This window comes from Mus pahari, chromosome 11 (genome assembly GCF_900095145.1).
Source record: "Mus pahari chromosome 11, PAHARI_EIJ_v1.1, whole genome shotgun sequence".
In the NCBI taxonomy this organism is placed as follows: Eukaryota; Metazoa; Chordata; class Mammalia; order Rodentia; family Muridae; genus Mus; species Mus pahari.
Window position 1 is genome coordinate 39481951 of NC_034600.1, and position 20270 is coordinate 39502220.

Below are 20270 nucleotides of genomic sequence, written 5' to 3' on the forward strand. Positions count from 1 at the left end.
TTCTTCTTCTTCTTCTTCTTCTTCTTGTTTCTCTCTCTCTCTCTCTCTCTCTCTCTCTCTCTCTCTCTCTCTCTCTCTCTTTCTCTTTCTCTCTCTTATGTCACAAAAGAAATGCTGGCTTCTGGTTTAGAGCAATGCACTTCATCTCTTATTTTGCTTACTTTCTGTTTATACCATCTTCTCGGGAACAATACAGAAGTGTTTTTCTTCCTACTCGAATATCCTTGCTGTCCTTCTATACTCAAACACCTCATATCCTAACCATAGACCTTAAATCCAATTCACCCAAAGAAGCTCCTTTTGATGATGTGGTATAGTTATCACATTGCCTTGGGGAGACACAATGAGGTCATTCTTCCCTTGGTACATGCAAGCTTGCCCATCTGTGCTCCTCACGAATCTATGTAACTTCCTACATTTTCTGTATATACCATGAACCCTTATTTCTATTATGCTTTTGCTTATGCTAGTCTTTAGATGTGGTGTGCACATCCTGTGTGAGTTTATACATCGTAAGAACAGCCTATTTCAACATGTTCTTATAGCATTGACTTCAATGATATTTACTGTTTTAAAAGATTCACAATGTCATAATAATTGGATATTTTTCCTTGTGGTTTAGAGTTGAGAGCTTGCTCACAAAAGCAACATTGAAAGGTGAGGATTTGCAGGGAGCAGGGGTGGGGGGGAGTTAAACCTTGAATATTTTGACCTAATAAAGTAAATAAGTCATTGATGGATTTACAATTTGAAGACATTGCTGAATTATGCTAGAAACTAGAATATAGGTGCTGATTCAAGGAAGTGGGGCCATTGGAGTCATATGTTTGTATGGTATAGCTCATACCTGGCCCCTTCCTCCTTGTTCTTCTACTCAGATACCCTGAAGAAGGTAGCTCTGCTCTGCCACATAGTTCCCACTGTGCTGTTTGTTCTGACTACAAGCTTGACTAAAACAGAACCAAACAACTGTGAACCAAAAGTATTGAAACTGTTAATCAAAATAAATTCTTCTTTCCTAAAATTCCCTCCCTCTCCGGTGTAGGTTGGGGAGAAGCAACAGAAACGCCCTACCCTATTCCTTCTATTGTCTATAGCAGATATATCAGTATAGACCACTAACCAAAGTTGGATAGTTATTATTTTCTCTGTAAGACACAAAACTGTCATAAGCATTATCTCTTGGTGGGTCTTTATGTCTTAAACACCAAAGTATTCATGGGAATTGGCACTTATAGATAAGCAATAGTTTCCCTGAAGATTAGTGCCATTAGAGTGTTACAAAATTGGTTTCTGGTGACATTGAGCCATAAACCAGGTTGAGCTCCTACAATGATGCAGAGTTAATATCGTCGTAAGCAAAAACAAATATATTTAAGGCAACCTTTTTAGCTCATATTAATTGTACCAAGTGGAATAGAAATTTTAATAGTATTTATTCTAATATATGTCTAGATATTTTATACTTTTAAGAGCATTTCCTACATCATAACAAAGTGTCTGGTGCCAGTTTCCACTCAATAGTGAGGACCTGGGTGAAATCTGAAAGTTTCTGCAAAAATTTGGATATTTCTAACTAGACAACAGTTTGGTCTTGTGTAACACAGTATCTGGTAGAAGGAATTTCTAATGTCAAATGGATTGTTACCAAATTGCAGCCCCTTAACAAATAAAATATAGAATACATGCAAAGTAAATGTCTCTTTATATTGTTTTCTTGTCATCAAGGTAAGCATTGGCCCTTAAATGTTGCAGCATATTGTTTAAATCTGCATTCTGGGCTAAAAAAATGGTGCTGGCTTCTTGTTAGCTGTAAATTGACATCTTTCTCCTCCTCAGAATTATTGACAAGAATGTTCTCCCTTGCTAGTAAGAGCACATTGAGTGATTGATCTTGTCATTAGGGAAGACTTGAAATGTGTCAGCACTAGAGGGGGTGATGTGTACTCTTTAATTCATGTTCATGGCACCAAATCACCACTGAGACCAGTTTGTTCAGGAAAAGAGGACTATCTGTTTACCTGATTTTCTATTTTTTATATACAGATATAGATGATCAATAATGATAATATTCAAAAATGTTCCATGTTAACCAGTTCCCAAAGACTGCCCCAGACTGCGCCCTGTAAAATTCTAAGACCTGTGACCAATCAATCAATAGGGGGAAAATAACTCATCTGACAGAGCCAGAGGAAGCCAGTGAGTCAGAGGAACTTCGTACCTTTTTGTTGTTTCAAACAGGTAGAGACGCCCCACATTAATGGAAAGAGATTTTAAATGGAAAAGAGGGAGAGCTCAACTTTGAGCAGTACGTGGTTTTCTTTAACACGGAAGCAAACGGAGTAATCAATAAAATATATTTTTTTCCTGAGAACTGAGCGTTAAGCTTCTTCTAACTGGGAATGTCTGAGACTTCTGACAGGAGAAGCAATAGCACCTGGTGCGTTTCTGTAATTACACAATGAAGAATTGGGCTGGATCTGTAGTTACTGATCAACAAAGATATCCAAAGAGCATCCTCATTTTAAGAGTGTTCAGTCCTCCCTTTAAGACAGTCACTTAATTTGCAACCAAGAGTGTTGGTTCACAAGCTTGATTCTCAATCATATTTTACTTGCAAACTTAGCAAAAATATAAAGCCCCAAGTCTTGTCCTGTTTTAAGGAGCCTATGCCTATATATTCTGAATTAACTCTCAAGCTGACTGTGACAGTACAAAGTTCATAAACACTGACCTAGGTATCATCCCCCAATCTTGAAAATCCCCACTGTTGATGTTCCCTAGACAAGGCAAAGTTACTAACTACTGATGAAAAAATCATTCTTAGGATTCTTCCATATCTGGCAAGAACCATCAATATTTCTAACTTTATCAAGCATTATTTAAATCATTACTGTATAGTCTCATTTTAAAAATAATAGGGCTAAGTAATAGGAAACAATCCATTAAAAAACAATAATCTGGGCTGGAGAGTTGGCTCAGTGGTTAAGAGCACTAGCTGGTCTTTCAGAGGTCCTGGGTTCAATTCCCAGAAACCACACGGTGACTCACAACCATCTGTAATGGCATCCAATGCCCTCTGCTGGTGTGTCTGAAGACAACAGCAGTGTACTCTACTCATAAACTTTAAATAATTTTTTTAAACAATCAATCGTCTATGGGAATTATGGCAGACTGAAAATTATGCAAGTAGGGAATATGTCAAATGGTTTCTGTGAACTTAAGAGAATTCCTGGACTTTAATTTTACGTTATGAACAAAGCAAAGCCTTTTAAACACAATGGCAGTGATGGATAGAAGAAAATGTTCCTCAGTCCCATGGAAGTAGCAAACTGGCAATGAGAAGCAGGTCGGATTGGAATCATTCTGTTTAACCTGCTGAAAGGGACCATAAATCGTTTGACCATTACTATCTTCAAAGTTGGGGCTTTTAGGTGGAGTTATAGTAGTACAGTTTGGGGAAGGAAATGGATGGGAAACACTTCATTGAAATGGTTCCAGATGTTAACAAGGCTAAGAAGGATAAAGGAATTAAAACATAATTATGCTCCAGAACATTTTGTTATTTTCTTTCTGTTCACATTTTGGGAAGATACTGGCTCAATTCCCTCTAGGAAACAGAATATACTTTCATCAGTGTCACACTTGTGTCTTCCAAGGCAGGCATGCTTAGTCATGTACAGTTTACATCCTTCATAGGGCAAATAGTGCTCCAGAGACATTTGCCTCCTTCCTCTCTGGACCTCCTTTCTCGGAGTTCATGCCTGGTCCATATGTGAGCAAAATGCCCAAGGCTCAAGACTGAAGGAAAGGGACATTTCCAATCATGAGTAGCCATTACAGCTGCTCCAGGGGTCTTGTGCCTGTTTCCTGTATTAAACTATTGCCATTTCCAGAAGAAGATGTTTGTGTATTTCATGGGCTGTTCTTACCTCTGAGCAAAGGACATCTATCGTCACTGTCTTCTCTACCGCTGTTTACCTCACAGCATCTCTGCTGAGCAGCCACTGTGTAGAGATGGTTGGATTCTCAACACTTTGAAGCTTCCTGACTCTTAACTACTCTCGTACACATTCAGCTATGTCATGACTTTCTGCAGGGAACAGAATGATTAAGCTGCCAATGAGTTATTGTGAGATCTCAGTATCTGACAACTAATGGGTGGTACCATGGTGACTTCTGCAGTGACAAATGGTAGAATGAATAGTGAGGAGCTGGCATATGACTTTTCAGTGATACAACCATCTCCAAGAAAGTGTGTGAAATGTCCTCACAGTGCTATGAAATTACCTTAACATTTTAAAAATATTTGATATTGAAGGAAAATGTTAATTCTAGGAGACGGAAGTTGAATACAGACTGTAGCATCAATGGTGACTGTTTCTGTGGAATGATGGCACAGCAGGTTTTTAAATTCGTTGGTAATAGAGCTAGGCTCTATTAAATGTGACAGAAAAGCAAACTGCAGTCAAGCTCGGAAGGTAGCAGCCCCTGAAGATAACCAGACATTTGTGATGGAAAAGGTACCCCAACCTTAAGTTTGGTCAGAGAGCTCAGCTGTGCGTTCCTAATCAAAAGACTGTTCATCTTGATTTCCAGCTACCTCTCCTCTCCAGGACCACAACACTAGCTGGAGTATCTCCAGAAGGAAATAGTGAGCAATTTTCCTGCTGTAGGAAAGATTCATAGAATATTTAATCCTATGGCAGAGAAATAGACTAAACTAATCTAAAATATTAGATCTTCGTGCAGATCCATTTTTTTTTTTCGTAGCTACACACAGACGCATCATTCCTTGCAACTTTGACAGGTAGCTTCCCTTTTCTTTGGAAGTCTGCATCCTGCAACTCATTTTCCACAAGCTCTGAGAACCAGTCAGGAATCATCAAATCCATTTCTGTGAGAGGAGAGGACCTAGTCAAGCGTCGAAGAGCAAACCTCGGGGCAGTGGGGAGCAGAGAGGGAGGGAGGCGCGGGCACAGGGAGGGGAAGGATCCAGAGAGCAGGTCTGACTCCTGACTGGCTGGAGTGCTTTTGGAGAAAGTCAGAGCTCCTGCTGGCCAGTCGGGAGCTGTCCAACTTTTCAGCAGCTCTGAGATCCAGGTTCAGGTGCCCGGACTCAAGAGCAGGTTACTGCTGGGAAGAGCAGATCCTGTAGCACTAGCTGCCAACAGTCCCTAATCTCACCGGAGGAACGAAGAGAAAAGAGAGAGGAAAAAGAAACCGACCATCAGAGAAGCCTCGCCTGCCAGTTCTTGGTTACTTGGGAGCATCCAGCGCGCCTTTCTGCCTTTGCTACGGTGCAGGGATCCCTGTGGCGTTCTGTGATCGTCCCCGCTAGCAGAGCCCCCTCTCGGTGGCCAGGAGCCTCTGGCCGCTACAAGTCGGAAGCTGAGCCCAGCCTCTGGCGCCTCGGCAAGCAACAGCGGCAGCAGGAGCCGGGAGGCGCTCAGGCTGGTGTGGTGGACCCGGCGGGGCAGCGGGGCACAGAGCCGGCCAGGATGGAGGCAGAGGGCAGCAGCGTGCCGGCCCGGGCGGGCAGCGACGAGGGCAACGACAGCGCTGGTGGGGCCGCTCTCAAAGCCCCTAAGCATCTCTGGAGGCACGAGCAGCACCACCAGTACCCGCTCCGGCAGCCCCAGTTCCGCCTCTTGCACCCCCATCACCACCTGCCCCCGCCGCCACCACCCTCGCCCCAGCCCCAGCTGCAGCCACCGCCACCGCCCCCACTACCACCACCCCCGCCACCGCCCGGAGCTACCCGTGGTCGCTACGCCTCAAGCGGGGCCAGCCGCGTCCGGCACCGCGGCTACTCGGACACCGAGCGCTACCTGTACTGCCGTGCCATGGACCGCACCTCCTACGCGGTGGAGACTGGTCACCGGCCGGGCCTGAAGAAATCTAGGATGTCCTGGCCCTCGTCTTTCCAGGGACTCAGACGGTGAGTAGAGAGCGCCCCCTCCCCCACTCAGGGAAAGGGTCACCTCCGCTCTTCTCCCATTCTCCCTGTTAACCAGTCACCACCAATCTTGGAATCCAGGGTCAAATTCAGAAAACTCAGGGAGGGTGAGCAGGGGCGTGTCTGTCCTTGCCCTAGAAGATATAATTCAGGTGTGTAATAGACCTGAAAGTAAAATGTAATTGTTCAGTGGTGTGTGTGTGTGTGTGTGTGTGTGTGTGTGTGTGATGTCTTTTACCGGTTTATTGGTTTATTTGCGCCATACACCTCCCTCTCCCCACTCATTTCCATCCCACCCCAGCAGTAAGACGAAACCTAATTCAGTTTGTTTCTAGTAGAGGGAGGGTGAAGGCGCGAAAGCTGGGGGTGGGGGAGGCTGCAGTGCAACCTTGGACACCACCCATAAATCTGTCCACTCGCCCCAGAAAGGAGGGATCAGCCAGGCAGATCTGACCAGAGAGTGCACACACAGGGTGTGGACGACAGTTTGCTCGCTCGCAAGATTGCAGCACATACAGCTTGAGCACAACTCTTGTCAAGTCCAGAAGTAAATTGAACAGCAAAGGGGAGAACAAACACGTGGGTGACTTGGAGAGTTTGGAGCAAAATGTTCAGCAATCCTTACGAGAGAGAAGGAGGAGGGATGGAAGCGAGGATGATGTGGGAGTTACTGTGTCCTCGTGGGTGCGTGTGTGAGCGCGTATACACCCAGAATGTGATGGATCGGTGGTCCCTGAACCATCATTGCAAGAAAGCACCTCATTTTAGTAGCAAGCAAGAGATAGAGATGTGATTATAGTGATTTCCCCTTAACATAAAGTGCTCCGGAAGACAGGGCAGGGAAACTACATGTCAGCTGGGAGTTTTAATAGATGCCGCGGGAAATGAGTAGTGTAAAGGACAATTACAGTGGCTGAGCAATCACCTCATTCTTAACTCAAGTATGGAGGTGGATTTTGGTCCTATTTGGTCCTAAGGCCATGGATCCCTTCCCATACACACACACACACACACACACACACACACACACACACACCAAGGAGGAAGGAGAGAGTGGGGGGATAGGGAGAGGAAGAGGGAGAGGTGAATTTTACATACATGCACACACAAGAATCACACAAGGGTTCTAGGAGTTTCTATTCCTTTCCACATTTGCTGGCAAATGGAACAGTCATCTAGCCTTAGCTGGGGTGGCCATTGATGCCTCTACATCCAGCCCCCACACTGGACCATGGGTAATTGTACACCAGAACTGGTTGTATAAACAGGGAAAGCTGGGCCTGGGATTATTTGTCTAGCTTTTACTGACAATAGGTTGGATTCATCTGAAAGTAATAATGGTTTTCAACCGTATGCTTGTGTGAGGCTGTGCATTTGTGAGTATGTCTCCCCATGTGCTGTATTCCCAACAAGACCACCTAGCCATTCAGCATCCTAACCTTCACGTGCGGGCATTCTCCCAGCTGGCATATATCACTTGGCTCTTTTCCTTTCTTGCTTCTGGATACCTTGTTGATGACACCGTATCTGTTGGAGTCAAAAGATAAGGACCATAGCCAATCTCAATTTAGGTTAATGATGGAGGTTGATTACAGAGATTAATAAATCAATGTGCAAGCTTCATCTTTGTAACACATAATGTTCAATCACACATGTAGTTTCATTCTTTATTTGAAGAGGTAGTCATGCTCTCTAGTGGCTGAGCATCAGGCCATAGAGGCCCATGACAGCAGTGTAGAGGCGAGGATATTACTTGACCTATTAATACAAAAGATGCAGTAATGAGCTCTTAACAAATATTTAAGAAGAATATTCTAGCTTAATATGTAGGTTGGTTACTTTTGTAAAATCTCCTGATTGACTACATGTTTTTAATAAAATAGATTTGTATGGAGAGAGTGGAGCTGAGAAAAATAAGCAACTTGGAATGGAACTTGCATCACTGTTTTGAGCTTAATTTTAACTGTGCTCTATACATTGATGGATTGTTATATCGGAAATTCCTTAGTTGAATGGTTCAGATAAATCTAAGATGTATAATATTTATATGTTGTTCCTATTATGCCTCATATGATATATTATTGCCATTTTATTTAGGGATTCATGACTTTAAATTCTTTATATCACTTTCTGAATATTTCACACATGTTCACAAACTGAAAGAATTCTTTCTTTAATAAAACTCATTTTGCAAATCAATGTGTTTCCAAGAAGTCATGGGTATTAGTTTCATTATTTAGAGAAAGTGGTAGCAACGCTTTCAAATTATTAAGGAAGTTTCCTGTCTAGAAGGCATGGCAGAGTAGGTTCTTCCAACAATGCTAATATCAACTACATCATCTCCACTTTATAGACAAGAACACTGGGCCCTCAAGGATGTAAGTAATTTATTTGGCATCACATAGAGTAGACAGGCCAGAATTGAGACAGAAATGCAGGTCTCCTGACTCAGCTAAGGCCCTGCTGAAATAAATGTACGTGATTCCTGGCAAAAGTTGACAGCATCATGAATATGTGAGACTGTGCATGAAATTTATGTCCATGTATACTACAGGGTATACATCCAGATAAACAAAAGGGGATATATTTAAATCATTCTGAAAATGACAGCATACACATTTGGAAGCAATGAGAACTTTTAACTTTTATTCTCAACTTGTCCTGTCTAAAGTAACTTGGTGTCCATTATCATGCAGGGCAAGCTCTGTAATTAGTTGACAATAATAAATCTGAATTAGTGTTTAGAGACATTAAGACAGATGAAAACCTTTCAGTTTGTTTTCCCTTTTCTTCTAGAAGAGAACCAAACAAAAAAGTACACACAGGCACACACACACACACACACACACACACATGCACACACACACACACATACACACACACACACACTATGATCTGAATAGGGGTTTAAATTGTGAAGATTAATGCATGGGAAAGGCCTCATGAATGTCTGGAAGCATGATTGCCTATGGGTTATGAAAATGACATGGCTCTGAGATGCTATCTGTGGCATGTACAGCAGCATGTCCAGATGTTATTATCTCCGCTGCAGTTTTGAGACTCAGTTATAATATCTGCAGCAATGGCAAAGATGTATTTTGTTTTAATGAAGAAATTTATATCAACAGGAAAGAGATGGGTATCAGATATTGATGGTCAATTCCTTTGATTTCCTGGAAAATGAGAATGTGTCAAACATATTTTTATTAAGATGTATCTAACTCGGTAGATTTATTTATAAATATCAATATAGGAGAAAGTTGGAAGAGCAAAATTTCCAAGTAAGTGAGTCTGTGTGTTATCATGAGACCAAAATGAAATATGAAAACAATGCTAAAATACCGTTTAAAATACCAGATTTATCATTTCAACTAATAAGCCTTCAAATTCACGGCAGCCATTTACCTTAACTGATAAAAGCCCTTTCTTTGACTTCTCCTTATATAACAAAATGTTTTCTTTATCCGTAATGTTTATTTCCAATCTTTGAAATAGATATAAATTCTTAATAAAGAACGAGGTTTGGAGATTTAAACATCATAGGTGATTTTTTTTTTGATTCTGTATAAAAAAAAGTTTTAGGTGGCAGAGATGTAAATATCATGAAAGTGATGTTTGAGTTAGGAATGTGAGAGAACATCTGAAGCCTCTCATCACCCTAAACGTAAACCTAGGTGTGCTGGAATATTGGTGTGGCATTGGCTTTGTAAACATATGGAGTTTTCATGAAGGAAAGAAAATTTTGTATATTGCAATATCTCAGTACTATTAAAATCAACATGAGGATGAAGCACTTGCAAAGAACATGCTAAGCCCTGGTTAGAACTATACCACTAATAAAATATTAATCAAAACTTTGCTTTCCTCTTCAGGATTAAGAGAGGTGTTCTCCAGTGGTTTTGATTGGTTTCATGAGAGACTTTCATTGCAGAATTTTTCTTCAGTGAAGTGTGTAAACATACTCTAAGTCTGTGGGGCCAATCTTGCATTTCATGTTATCAAAGCAATTGTTTAAGAATGTTATTTACACTGGGTATACCAATAAAGTCAAGTCTGTGGATTTTATGAAGAATAACTTATGTTTATATTTTTCTTTTAATATTTTATAGTCAGTATGAGGTTGACACATTGAAAATTTAAGTAAGGACAGTAATTATTAACAATATAAAAAGGCTATTTTGTTTTTTATATGTTTCCTAAATATTAATAAACACTTAGAAAGAAAACTGATTTTAATATCTTCCCCTGTTTACTTCCACTGAAAGATTATCTTGTTAGGTTTTTAAAAATACTTTTTGACCGTGTATTTTGTGGCTTTAATGTGATAGAAACACATTCCGAGTCTGTCATCTTATAATTTGGTTCCGAAACTTTGAACCTTTCATGTTTCATTGGAAATTCTGGACAAGAATAGGCAAGGGGGGGGAGTTTAAAAAGAGGGACTAGAAACAAATACCCATGAAAATTGTCTTGTGAAATACAATATTGGTGCGTTCTTGCCTTTTTCAAACTGACTTCAGTAGCTCTCTTAGATCAGTGGCAGGAGACAAAGGTACCATGTCCATAAACAGACCAACCTCCCTGAATACCAGCCGTAATTTACCCTTGAAGAATTCTTGCCTGAGAGGTTTAATTACTCTGCTAGTTTATTAGCAGATGCAGATACTCCATTTACACTTTCCATATCTTCTGACAACTAATTCACATTTTCCATATTGTGGCCATCTGTTTTGCTCTGTTTTGTTTCATGATGACACAGGATTTCGTGCAGTCCGGGCTTGCTTTGAACTCATCATGTATCTGAAACTGTCTTGAACTCCTGATCGCCATGCCTGCTGAGAGACAGGCGTAGGTCACCGTTCCTGGCTTAATGGCCCTCTGACAGCCAATGTTCTCACCTTCCAAGTAATAACCTAAAACTAAAATAATTTTAATTACCATAAAATCACCATATCATGTACTTTGTTAGTAAACAGAGAATTCAGACATTTGTAAGAGGTGACTTCAGAAACTGCATCTTTTTCATTCTCTTTTGTGAATAGATTCTTACACTTCACCCTAGACCACACAGAGTGATGGATTGCTTACTAGTTTAGTGTGTATTTAGAGAGGCATCTTGAAAAAGTTCCTTAAACATTACATGAATTAATTATCTGAAAAATTAATACCTTTTAAATTATTCAAATGCCTCAAGTCTAATATGGTTAAAAGTACATCCATTTTATGGCCTATTACCCATTCAGGTTTAAAAATATATAGTATACATATGCATCAATAGTTTAAAACCTATAGTCCACACTTGTATCAGAAACACTGCTAAGGGATTATTCTAAGTAGCACTGTATTATATTTCAAAGGATGCTGTGGTTATTTTTACTACAAAGAACATTTTCTACATTTAAAAATAGGAATTCTAATTTTCTCCCAGAGAAGAGGGCAGTTTGCATTACAATTTTTTAAAGCTCATTGACTAAGTTTATATGACTCCATACACACACATTTGCCTTGAGTGCCCTCAGACAATGTTAGAGATGGAAAAGGTTAACAGACACTCCAGGTTTTCTTTGAGACATGAGTACACACTTGTAGTTATTGATCTACTCTATGATGTCATCATTTATCTCACTGTCTTAAGCCAGTGAGTTTTCTTGGGCTCTTCTCCCATAACTCTTGATGTCAGAGACCACGGAGGTATTTCTTCCAACCTGACTTCTGAAGTGCCACATCACATCCTCCCTTTGGCACTTCCCACAGTGAAGCACTTACCACTTTCAAACATTTGCAGTAGCCTGTAAGTGATCTCCAGCTCCTGTATCCACTAACTTCAGTTTGTCTTATGTGCCAGATATCAGTCATATCTCCTTGTGAAATCTTAGACCAACTTCTTTTAGCCTGTGAGATAAGATCTAAGTCTCTTGGTCTGGCACATTGGGATGTTAACTCTGTCTATCTTACGTACAGAAAATCTTATTACTCACTCCCAACCCATCCCACCAAACCCATTAAATACTCAAATTCTTGTCTCCATGTAAAAGTAAAGTCTTGTCTCTAATACCACCTTTTACCCCCATGAAAAAATATTCTTTATTTCTAGATTTCCTTCCCTATGTCCTGTACCACGCCATTCTCATCTCTTTTAAAGAATTAAAGAATATCTACTTGGGCCACTAAAAGATATTGGGCATGAGTGAGAGAAGGTAGTCTTTCCCAGAGAAGGAAGGAAGAACATAGCAATTGGCTGTCCAATACCAAATGTTCAGCCCTGAAAACATGTGCATATAAGTAATTTCGTATGGACTAATCAGGTTGCATTTTCATTTTATGAATATGTATACCCAAATATACACATATATATGCATATACACATATATGTGTATATGTATATACATATATATGCATGTGCAACTATATATGTATATATATACATTTACATGCATATATGAATATATATATACATATATAAACAATAATTAAAGAAAAAGAGACCATGAAATTGAAAAGGAGAAATGGGGATACATGAGAAAGGTTGAAGAGTGGAAAGGGAAGAGAGAAATTAGATAACTATATTATAATCTCAAAACCTGAAAAATTACAACAACAAAACCATTATCTGTTTGAATTCATATTTACTACCCTTGGGGACCTTCCTACAAAAGAGAGTGTAATATTCTTTTGTATATTATACTTCAGAGTTTCCAACTGTAACTTAATTATTGGTTATATTGTGGTCTTCCTTTAGGTATTTTACAACTTTGCATAAAGTATGGCTTCTACAGGTGCTCAATAAATGATAAGATTTTGGTGTGGAAGTAATAATGAAACCTTACCTTTTTGGCTTACGCTCTCCCAGACAGGATATATTTGATCCTCTTAATAATATCTACGAAGCACACAAAGCCAGTGATATTTTGCTCATTTCAGAGGTTATGAAAGGAATATTGTCTCTCAGAAAGATAGATGCATATCCATTTTCAAATACAGAATTCAGACACAGGCCTTAAAAGCCTTAGGCTGATGGCACCTTCATTATAGTGGAATATCTTCTAGTACCGGTTGTATGATTCTACTTAAAATATGACGGCAGAGGGAAGTCGCAGTGGTTATGAAGGGAGACAGTACTTCTAGTCTACCTCATGAAAAAATTATATCAGAATGAAAATAACACTGAAAAAATATCCCTCTCCTTTAATTTAGACAGAAATGTATATTAGAATGCAAATAACTCTGAAGGAATATTTCCCCTTTAATTTCAACAGATGCCTGTGCTGTACATCCTTAACTTCTGTATCTGAGGGTTCAGATAATCCACTGTATTGGAATATGGCAGAGTTCAGGAACATGGTCATCATGTTTGCAATTTTTTTGGTCCTGGATACAAAAGTTAAGACACTGTGTTTTAAAGTTAACTAAGTGGTTGACTTAATCCACTAAGAGAATTATTGGGAGAACATCATATATATCTGAATGATGGCTTGCATTAGGGTGATGAAGTTAAGCAGTATGATATGTACATGTGTGTGTTTTATAAATGAGAGAGAGAGAGAGAGAGAGAGAGAGAGAGAGAGAGAGAGAGAGAGTGTGTGTGTGTGTGTTCAGATAAGGCTTTAGAGATCTTTAAAACCAATATATATCTTCCCTCAGTAGAATTTTATGGATTTCCCTTGAAATGTATATATAAGAGTAGTAAAGAACATACTGAAAAACACGTTTTTCACCAATGACATTTCAGAACAAATCATACGGGCTAGTGTTCTAGGTGGTATAGTATTAATTGTATCAATTGGTAGAATTTAAAGAAGTGAAGAATGAGACCTATGCATATATAAAATATAGGAACCAGTCAGGGTACTATCCCAACACAGTGTACACATGCTAAGTTCATGCATGGTGTTCATTGGCTGATTCAAATAAACCGTTTACCTCATAGCACAAAACCTAATACTTAAAATCCATAGTAAAGTCAATCATAAAATTATAAAAATCAAGAAAATGAGCAAAAGACATCAGAGGTAATTTTTAAAGGAAGATTATTGATGAATATATATATTTAAAATTTAAATCTAGCTAGATATAGAATAAACCTGAAAATATACATTACACGACTTTTCATTTATCATTTTTCAAGAAATAGAAAGTTGAATAGTTTAAGGGATCTGGAGGTATAGGAAAGTAACTGTGTTTTTTATGGATAGTTTTGGTGTAGGGTATAAATTAGGAAAATGTTAATGAGTAATCAAGTGACAGGTAGCATTGTCTTGTACACATGCCTTTGCCAAAGTAATTCTGTGCACGGGAATTGGGTTTATGTATATAATTGAGTACATAAGCAAGGAAGTATTATATCAGGACACTACACTAAACATGATAGCAAGTGTCAGAAAACTATCCAACTATCTTTCGGTAAAGCATTAAAGTCAAAACAATGCCATACCTGCAACAAAAGACCACTACAAATAGAAACTGAGGAAGATCATATGCATTAGGGCGAGTGATGAACTCAATGTGTTTTTATGTGGATGGATATAAAGACTAGATCACAGAGTATGACCCAAGTTAATCTTCTGCATTTATGCATATTTATATTTTCATGTCTCTGTGTACACGTGTATGTGCACATCTCTCCCTGTCTGCATCCTCTATAGGAGCAAACCTCCACCAATTGTTTCAGGTATATTAAAGAAGAGGTAGTAAGTCTTGCATTTATGCTTTATGTTCTTTTCTCTACTTTGGTTCTGTTTTTCTTTTAAAAATCAACACACTGCTTTTCCAATATACATAAATGATCTATTCCTTCCCTTTGCATTTTCTACCTATTTCAGTCAATATATTTTGTTTACAGCCCTCTCTTCTTCCTCATCTCTAAAACTGAAAGTTGTTGCATTGTCAAATAATTTAGAACAATGTAGAAAAATAAAAATGTCCCAAAACAGAAAATAACAGCATAAAGATCATGTGCAACATAAAAGCAAACTCACCACACCATTAATTATTGAGAAATTGTCAAGGAAAATTCAGAGATTTGGCTGTGTGCTTTCTAACAGTGAAGTCAAGGAAGAAAACATCAGTTTACGATGCATGTGTGCAGTAAGTTAACAAATGCGTTGATTTAGGAATACATTTTTGCTGAACACTGAGAATTCAAAGAAATTCCCTGTGATGTCTTACAAGAAGAACACAATGTGATATGGTACTCACAATTTCATCAGCTTCTCTATACTCTATTAAGGATGAATTATGTGTGAATGTTGCTCTGAACTGCACCTGTGTTTTTATGAAACTATATATTGATATCCTGGTGTTGAAGACATTCAAAGTCTACCAGTGTCAGTGTCTTGGTTGACATTCTTCCGTGTGTGTGTGTATATATTATTTATTTTTATGGTTTGATAATTTCATATGCACATGATATATTTTGCTCAAAGCATCCTCCTTTCCAATTCCCTACCTATCTCTCACCATTTCCCCTCTTCATTCATGTGCTCTTTTCTTAAATGCAGGTTCTACTGTTCCAATCCTCTCCCTTTAGCTCTGAATGTGCTCTTTGTTATAATAAAGGGGGATGCCTTGGGGGCTGAGGAAACTGCTCAATCCTGAAGACCTGAGTTTAATTCCTAGGACCCAATAAAGAAACCAGACATCCTAGAACTGTTGTAATTCTAGAATTGACAAACAGAGATTGGAAGACCCTGGGGGTTCAAAGGGCGCCAGGCTAACCAAATTGAGGAGACTCGGGCAGATGAGAAACCTTGTCTAAAACACAGGATGTGTGATGTCCAAGGAAGAACAACAGTTAAGGTTAGTCTTTAATATGCCAACATATGAGTACACATGTATGCATACATGCACACGCACACACACACACACACACACACACACACACACACACACACACACACACACTGAGAACAAGAGATAATTTTGTAGCTTGGGATTCTTCTAGACTCTTATCTCCTAGAGCCAACATTCAGTTCTCAAGTCTCAGATACCTGAATTGAATTCCAAGCTTATTGTCTCACTAGTTCTTAGGATTAAGTACTGTTTGTTTCTATGGCTCCCTCAACCACTACTTGTTGACCCAATTTATCTCTGTAACTGCAGCCTCCAGCCATTTCTAAACCTGGCTGATTCAATCTTGGTCCTGAATTAAGGTCCATCAACCTAAACTCAGTCCCTTTTCATTGCTGGTAGGAAATAGAGCCAAAGACATTCAGCCTTGGTAAGCAGGTCTCGGATTTTCTGACACAATGAGACTGTGTCATACCCCAAATATTTATAGGGTTGTTTGCTCTTTTACCCATTCTACCCACTGAATGGTCCAAATAAGCTAATTACAAAATCAACCCCAGTATAAAACATGGGTCTAGGCCAATTAAAAGTTGGGAATTATTATCACAAAGAGGTTGTTATTTTAGAATCATTTGCTTACAACCACTCTCTCTGAACACAGAGGACACCTTTTGTCTATTGTGATTGTGCCAAGTTCACAATAACAATATTACACTGTTTCCCTGCTCTTGTTATTCACCTCATAGGCAGATGTGTTTTTAGCTTACTTGGAAGCAATTTTAAATCCTTCAAATATGATGTTGGTTTCATCTCCATTTACTTTCTCATTCCCATCACTACTTGGAATCATGTTGAGCATCCCAGGCTTTCTGCTGTATTGAGGAACAGGATCTCAACCAGGGGATGTCTGCTACTCTAATTATGTAAGTTCTCATCATGGAAGCTTCACTGGGTCAGCTGAAGAAAGATCTTCAAACAATAAGAAGCAGGGTTTTGTTTTGTTTTTAACCAGATTTTTGAAAATTAGTAAACAATATAATAATGATCAAGGAGAACATAAGTGTAAGAAATAAATACTTATATTAACAACTCGAGAATGAACACAACCACCAAGTAAATTTACCAATGTCAATAGGTCTTTGTTATAAGAAAGAATATAGCCATGGTTTCACTGGAGTGGGCCTCTTTTCATCAGCCGGAGCATCTTCCCGACAAAAGCCAATATGTGTTTTGCTTCACTTAAGATGTTCTGAAAAACTTTCCATCCTTGAGCATTGATAACATGAACATTTTACACCAAACAATACATGTTGGGCAAAGTTTTCTCAGATCTCTCAAGCCTGTCATAATACTGTGGCGTTCTCCTTTTGGAATATGTTAACTGTATACTTAACTTTGTTTATCTGCCTAATGCCAGTACATTTTAAACAAACAATTAGTCCCATATAGAAGCAATTATCAATTCTGTTTCCATATAAGCATAGTACTGTCACGTCACTTGCGCTGCAAGAATTATTAAATAAATAAAACTTAAGAGTTTATAAGATTACCTGCTATATAAAACTTGCAAGCTATTACATTTAAGAGAAATAATTCCAAATTCAGGCAATTTCCCTTACGAGGTTTTTTGTAAAGAGTAACAGACTTACAAGTTATTTTATGTAAAAGGCATTGAGGGTTAGCAGGGGCAAGTTATTATCTGATAATGGAATATCACTTCTGGAAAGCAACCTGGAAAACAAGAAGCCAGCAAAGCAATAGCATTGTAGACTATCCTCTATGGTCAAGGTTAGAAGGAAGGATGGAAATGAGGTACTAATGTTAAGCTTCTTTATTTACAAAGTAATTTAACTTAGTGCTGATCATTTAGCCATTATTTGTAAATTAAAATTATCTTACCTCAAATTCTTTGCTTCTTTCCATCTGGGTCAAACAAATACAACTTGTCTACAATAACTCAGAACCTTACTACCTGACAGTTCTTTGAGATGTGAAGAGCTTGTAAAAGTGAATTCCCTGTTCATAATAACACAAGAACCCATCAAATTATCCAAGAACTCTCATGATGGATGGGTAAAGAACATGCATGCTTCATTATTCTGACAAACTAGTGATCCTAGCTTCAAAAGGCTTTTCTTGGAGATAGTATATTGCTTTTATTTTTGTATAGTTAAACAAGCAAGCTGTTGAACAGGTTATCACTTCGGTTGGCACAGAGAAATCTTTAGGGCAAAGTAACAGCCATGTATTGAAAAATAATGAAAGATAGGTTTTAGAACATTCTGAAATCATGGTATAATACTTTATGCAGAAAAGAATGTAATAAAGAAAAACAATTTTGTGTTATTTTTCACAGGAGATATGGCAATGGCATGCCTGACTCACCTGCATTACCATTTGCTTTATGATGCTATGCTACTCGGTGTTCAGTGAGTTCAAACATCATAACGACAAATCTCATTACTAGATAGAAAAACAAAGGAAAGGAATATGCATGCATTCTTTCACATGAGAAAAATCTACCTCATTTGCTAGCCTTAGACCATAAGTGCATGAGGAATTGGCATGTAGAACAAGCAAGGTCAAGGTGAGACATTTTATTTTATTATTATTTTTATTTTCTTTATTTACATTTCAAATGCTATCCCGAAAGTTCCCTATACCCCCCTGCCCCTGCTCCCCTACCCACCCACTCCCATTACTTGGCCCAGGCCTTCCCTTGTGCTGGGTCATATAAAGTTTGCAAGACCAAGGGGCCTCTATCAGAGGCCATCTTCTGCTACATATGCAGCTAAAGACACAAGCTCAGGGGGTACTGGTTAGTTCATATTGTTGTTCCACCTACAGGGTTGCAGCCCCCTTCAGTTCCTTGGGTACTTTCTCTAGCTCCTCCGTTGGGGACCCTGTGTTCCATCCAATAGCTGGCTGTGAGCATCCACTTCGGTGTTTGCCAGGCACTGGCATAGCCTCACAAGAGGCCGCAATATCAGGGTCCCTTCAGCAGAATCTTGCTGGCATGAGCATTAGTATCTAGGTTTGGTGGCTGATGATGGGATGGACTCCCGAATGGGGTAGTCTCTGGATAGTCCATCCTTTCATCTTAGCTCTAAATTTTGTCTCTGTACCTATATCCTTTCATGAGTATTTTGTTCCTTATTCTAAGGAGGAATGAAGTATCCACACAATGGTCATCCTTCTTGGTTTTCTTCTGTTTTGCATAATGTATCTTCGGTATTCTAAGTTTCTGGGCTAATATCCACTTATCAGTGAGTGCATATCTAGTGACTTCTTTTGTGATTGGGTTACCTGACTAAGGATGATATCCTCCAGATATATCCATTTGCCCAAGAATTTCATAAATTCATTGTTTTTAATAGCTGAGTAGTACTCCATTGTGTAAATGTACCACAGTTTCTGTATCCATTCCTCTATTNAGGGACATCTGGGTTCTTTCCAGCTTCTGGCTATTATAAATAAAGCTGCTATGAACATAGTGGAGCATGTGTCCTTATTACCAGTTGGAAGATCTTCTGGGTATATGCCCAGAAGAGGTATTGTTGGGTCCTCTGGTAGTACTATGTCCAATTTAAGGTGAGACATTTTAAATAAGTTATCTGTCCAAAGCTGGATTGTGAGTTTGTCAATATTAATCCAGAAACTCTTTTGAGTATCTGTAACTTGTGAAAAGTTTTGAAAAAGAACGAATAAAGGAGCAACTGAGGACACGCCATCTGTAGAAGATCAAAATCACATAGCGCCCCTCAAATGGTCTGACAGTCTGTTTATTGCTTCCAATACTCTCTTTGATGTGAAAGTTTACTGTAGTTAATGAATAGTTTGGATCTCCTTGCTATGATTTAAAAAAAAAAAACCCTACCTATAAAAATGAATTAAAAGAAACTACAAATTACAGAAGACAAAGCTAAAATACAAAAGTTTTCTATCTAAATGCCTATAAGCATTTGGGTCATAGCAGGGCATGGCTGACCATTGACTGTGATCAAACCAGAGATACTATAAAGTAAATGGCTAAAGGGTGTAGGGCTGTAGTATCAAGTGGTGTTCCAATGTAGTTCTCAAATAGTTTTAAAGATGTCCTGTGTAGAACTGGCCAGAAACAACTACTTCTTTGACTTTCTCCAAGATGTCATGGAAGCATTGAGATTTTAATTAGGAAAGTTAACAGTTATGTAGCTTATTTTGAGATTTAAAGCTCATTTGACAGGTACATGGAACATCAAATGGGAAGAAATTAACTAGGTAAGACTCAAAATAAGTGCCAGTAATAAGTGATGAACTGAACAATTCTCAGATAAATTACACAAAAGGCCAATAAGTAATTATTTCAAAGTGTTCAACATTTTTACCCATCAGGGAAATGCAAATTAAATCTACTTTGAGATTCTATCTCTGTCAGAATAATCATCATTACAAAAAGAGACAACAAACAAATTTTTAAAAAGGAAAGAACACATGCTAGAGAAGTGGCAACTGTTGCATACTGTAGGATGAGTGGAAATTGGTG

At 38.8% G+C, this 20270-nt stretch overlaps 1 protein-coding gene across 6 annotated transcripts in view; it reads left to right on the forward strand.

Annotated features, from left to right (window-relative positions):
- The window catches only part of Pde4d (phosphodiesterase 4D), a 1422283-nt gene that overhangs the window by 609746 nt on the left and 792267 nt on the right, over window positions 1–20270 (forward strand). The window contains exon 1 of one of the 6 annotated variants that reach the window (XM_021208480.2): window positions 5006–5941. The exons of the other annotated variants lie outside the window; for them this stretch is intronic. Coding sequence (XP_021064139.1) covers window positions 5502–5941 — 440 coding nt within the window. The 5' untranslated portion in view covers window positions 5006–5501. Of the gene's footprint in view, window positions 1–5005; window positions 5942–20270 lie in introns of those variants that run through there. 6 annotated transcript variants of the gene reach the window in all.